This window comes from Octopus sinensis, unplaced genomic scaffold (genome assembly GCF_006345805.1).
Source record: "Octopus sinensis unplaced genomic scaffold, ASM634580v1 Contig08596, whole genome shotgun sequence".
Lineage (NCBI taxonomy): Eukaryota > Metazoa > Mollusca > Cephalopoda > Octopoda > Octopodidae > Octopus > Octopus sinensis.
The window spans coordinates 1-3,729 of NW_021831161.1; the positions used below are offsets into that span (position 1 = coordinate 1).

Here is a 3,729-nt window from a genome sequence, read left to right on the forward strand (position 1 = left end):
AAGAAAAGGGCAAGAAGGAAAGCGGGCGAAGAAAAGCCAGCGAAAAACGGAAACCCACAGAACGCCAGAGGCGAGAGAGAAGAAGAGAAGGCGAGAGAAAGGGAAAGGAGAGCGAACGCCCGGAAGGCGCGAAGAGCCGGAGCACCACAAGAACAAGGAAGAAGAGGACCGCCACAGAAAAACAACAAAGCCGGAAACAGAGCAGGAGGGATAGAAAGGAAAGAAAGCGAAGAGAGGGAGCGGGAGGCCCAAAGACAGGAGGAGAACCCCGAAGGGGCGGAAAGGCGAGAAAGCAAGAAGGGGGGAGAGCGGAGGCAGAAAGAGCACAAACCCCCGATAAAAGGAAGGAGGGATAAGGGAAAGAAACCAGAAGAAAAGGGACAAAAGAAGAGGGACGGCAACGAAAGAAGGAGAAACCGGAAGGAAGAAAGAGACCCCCGCGGTAACGAAAAGGAGAGAAGGGGACGAAAGCGGAAACGGAGGGGGGGCGGCGAGAGCAGCAGGTAAGCAACGCCGAAAAGGAAGCGGAGCCCGCGGAGAGGCCAGCAAGAACCACAAAAAGGAGACAAAGAGCAAGAAAGCAAAAAGAGCAAAGACAGAAATAAGGGCAAGGCCCAAAAGACAGAAGCCGAAGGCCAGCCAAAAGAAAACAAGCGCCGAGCCGAGGGAGGAAGACGGGGAAGAGACCGGCACGGAGGGAGGGAGTAGGGGGAGAAGAAAGGACGAAACAAAACGAGACGAAACCGAAGCCAGCGCAGCCGAAAAGGAAACGAACAAACCGAGGAAGAAAAGCAAAAAAGGGAGAGAGAAACAAAGAACAGCAAGACCAGGAGAAAACGCGGAACAGGAACAGCGCCACGGAGAGACCGAACGCGAAAAGACAGACGGAGCGAGAAAGCAAACAAACGAAGCGACGAAAACGACAACGAACGCAAGCAAAGAAAACAGCGAAGGCAACAAACAACCGAGGACAGGAAAAGGGCCCACGAAAGAAGAGAACAGAAGGAGGGAAAAGGAAAGAGAGAAAGAGAAGGAGAAAGAGAAAGAGACGGAGAGGAACACAACACGAAAAAAAAGGGCCAACGGAAGGGAGGCAGAGGAAAAGAAAGGAACGGGGGCGCGAAGGCCCACAACCGAGGAGGGGCACAGAAACGAAGGGGACGAAGAAGGAAAAAGCAAGACCGCGAAGAGAGCCAAGAGGCAAAAGAAAGAGGAAGAAAGAAGAAGAGGAAGACGAACAGAAAGGGCAGGCCGGGGAGGAACAGGGAAAACGGGGAGAAAGCGGAGCAGCGGACCAGGAGCGACCGGAACAGAAAAAACCAAAGGAGAGAAGCCGCCCAGAAAGACGAGGAGGAACACAAAAAAGAAGAAAGAGAAGCGAGAGAGAGAGAGAGAAAGAGAGAACAGAAGGGCACGAACCAAAGGGGGAGAAAGGGAGGAGCGCCGAGAGGACAAAGACAGAAGAAAAACAGGAAGAAACGCAGCAGAGGAGGAGAAGGAAGGAGGCCGCCACAGAAAAAGAAGCGGCGGCGAGGAAGCGGGGCAGAAAGGAAGGGGCCGAAACAAAAGAAACCCGAAGAACAGAAGCCAGGACAAACGAGCAGCAAAAGAGCCCCCGCGCAACCAAGAAGAAACCCGCGAAGGAGCCCCGCGAAGAGGACCCCCAGAGGACCAAGAGAAGAAGAAGCAAGCAAGCGGGGGAGAGCCCGCGGACCAACACAAAGAACAGAAGGGAAGAAACCGCCCCAGAAACAAAGAACAACCAAGAAGACGAGAGGACGACCACCGAAAAACGGAAAGAACCCCAGAAAGCGGAGAAGGCCAGACCCACCGAAGGGCAAGAAGACACGGGCCAAAAGGAGAGACCCAGAAAGAGGAGCCGCGACAGGAGCGGGAGGGAAGCACAAAGGAAAAAAAGAAAGGGGAAGGGGGACCAAAAAAGCGAAGAAGAAACCAAGAACGCAAGAGAACCGAAGAGCAGGAAGAAACAACAGGGAAGGAAAGCGAGGCGAGAGGAGCCGGCGGGAGAGCCCCACAAGAAGAACACAAGAAGAAAGGGAAAGAAGCACGGACGGGAAGAGAAGAGGAGAGAGAGCCCAGCGGGGAAACGCGCAGGGGGAGAGCCCCAACGGAAAAGCAACAACAAGGGAGGAAGGAATGAAACCGCGAAAAAGAAAGAAAAGAGAAGGAAAGGTGCGACCAAAAAAACACAAGGACGACAAAACAAGGAAGAACACAAAAGAAAAAAAGCGCACCGGATGAGGAAGCCGGGGGACGGAGGGAGAACGAGAGAGAAGAGGAAACGACGGGGGCAAAAGCGGAAGAAGACCAAAAGCAGCGAGACCGGAGCGAAAGAAAAAGAAAACGCCCGCACCCCCCGACAAGCAAGAGGGAAAGAGGGGAAGCGCAGAAAACGAAAAGGAAGAGAAACCAGAAACGCAACGCGCACGGCACCAACCAAAAGCAACAACAAGAAGAGAGAAGGCCGAGGAAGAGGCCGAGAAGGGAGAACGCGGAAACGCAGGACGGAAGCAGACCAGGAAACGAAGAAAACGAACGAAGAAAGAGAACCCGAAAGAAGCCGCACAAACGCCAAAAACAACGACAAGAAGAACCAAAGACAAAGGCAAGCGGACGACACCCACAGAAAAAAAAAAGGAGAAAGGACGGAGGGCAACACCGCAAAACCGAAGAAGAGAGGCAAAAGAGGGGCCAGGAAAGAAGAAAACAAAGAAACCACAGAGATAGAGAGAGAGGCCGAACAAGAAACAAGGAGGGAGAAGCAGACACGGGAGAAGAGGGGGAAGAAAACAGGGGGGCGGGGGAACCCAAAAGGAAAGAGGGGAGGGGGAGAACGAGCGGGGAAAGGGGGAGAAGGGAAGCGAACACGGAGAAAAGGGGGGCAAAACCGAGAGGGAGCCAAGAGAACCGAAGAAGCGAAGAGAGAGAGGCAGAAGAGAGCGAAAAGAGGGCGAAGGAAAAAACAAGGAAAAGAGAAAACCCGAAAAAGACGACCAAGGAGGGCAGATGGGGGATAGGCGACGGGACAACGCCCAAGCCAGGGGAAAAGAAAAAAGACACCAGGAAAAAGCAAAACAAAACGGGCCGAAAAAAGAGAACACAAAAACCGAGACAGCCGCGAACAGGGAAAAAGGGACAAAGAACAAAACAACAAGAGGATGCCGAACGAACGACGACGCCCCCGAAGGGAGGAGGAAGGGAAACGCAGAAGAGCAGAAGCAAACAAAAAAGAGCACGCAGGCGGAAGAGGAAGAGGAGGAACGAAAGGATTGGCAGGAAGAAAAGGCGCAGCAGCTCCCAAGAGGGAGGAAAGAAGAACGGAACGCAACGAACGCAAAGAATAGGACAAGAAAGCCCAAAAGAGCGGGAGAGGTAGGATAATGAGGAAAAGGAATCGGATCTAAAGCGCTAGGGAAGCCGAAGGGAGGAGGGGAACCCCCCGGCAGGGAAAAACAAAAAAGGGAAAAGAACCAACCCCACAAGAAGAAAAGGAAACAAAAAAGAAAAACAAAAAAACGACTCAAAGCAGGAGCAACAGAAAATCCCCGCAAGGCAAGAGACTAAAACCTCCCCAATATAGGGAACAACAGAGACTAAAGGAGGACTGGGCGCCCCCCAAATGAGAGCGGACCTCAGGGAAAACAGACCCTACAAACCCAGGGAATATAACCAAAATAGATAAGAAGACCCAATATTGCAAGTAGAAAT

At 52.6% G+C, this 3,729-nt stretch overlaps 1 protein-coding gene across 1 annotated transcript; it reads left to right on the forward strand.

The window, feature by feature from the left end:
• Window positions 1–60: 60 nt before the first annotated feature.
• Window positions 61–2,161, forward strand: LOC115227886 (transcriptional regulator ATRX homolog; the record flags this gene model as incomplete). Its single annotated transcript, XM_036498771.1, has 4 exons — window positions 61–201; window positions 607–689; window positions 784–953; window positions 1,588–2,161. Coding segments are annotated over 4 exons (968 nt in total), but the record flags the coding sequence as incomplete, so codon positions are not given.
• Window positions 2,162–3,729: the final 1,568 nt, after the last annotated feature.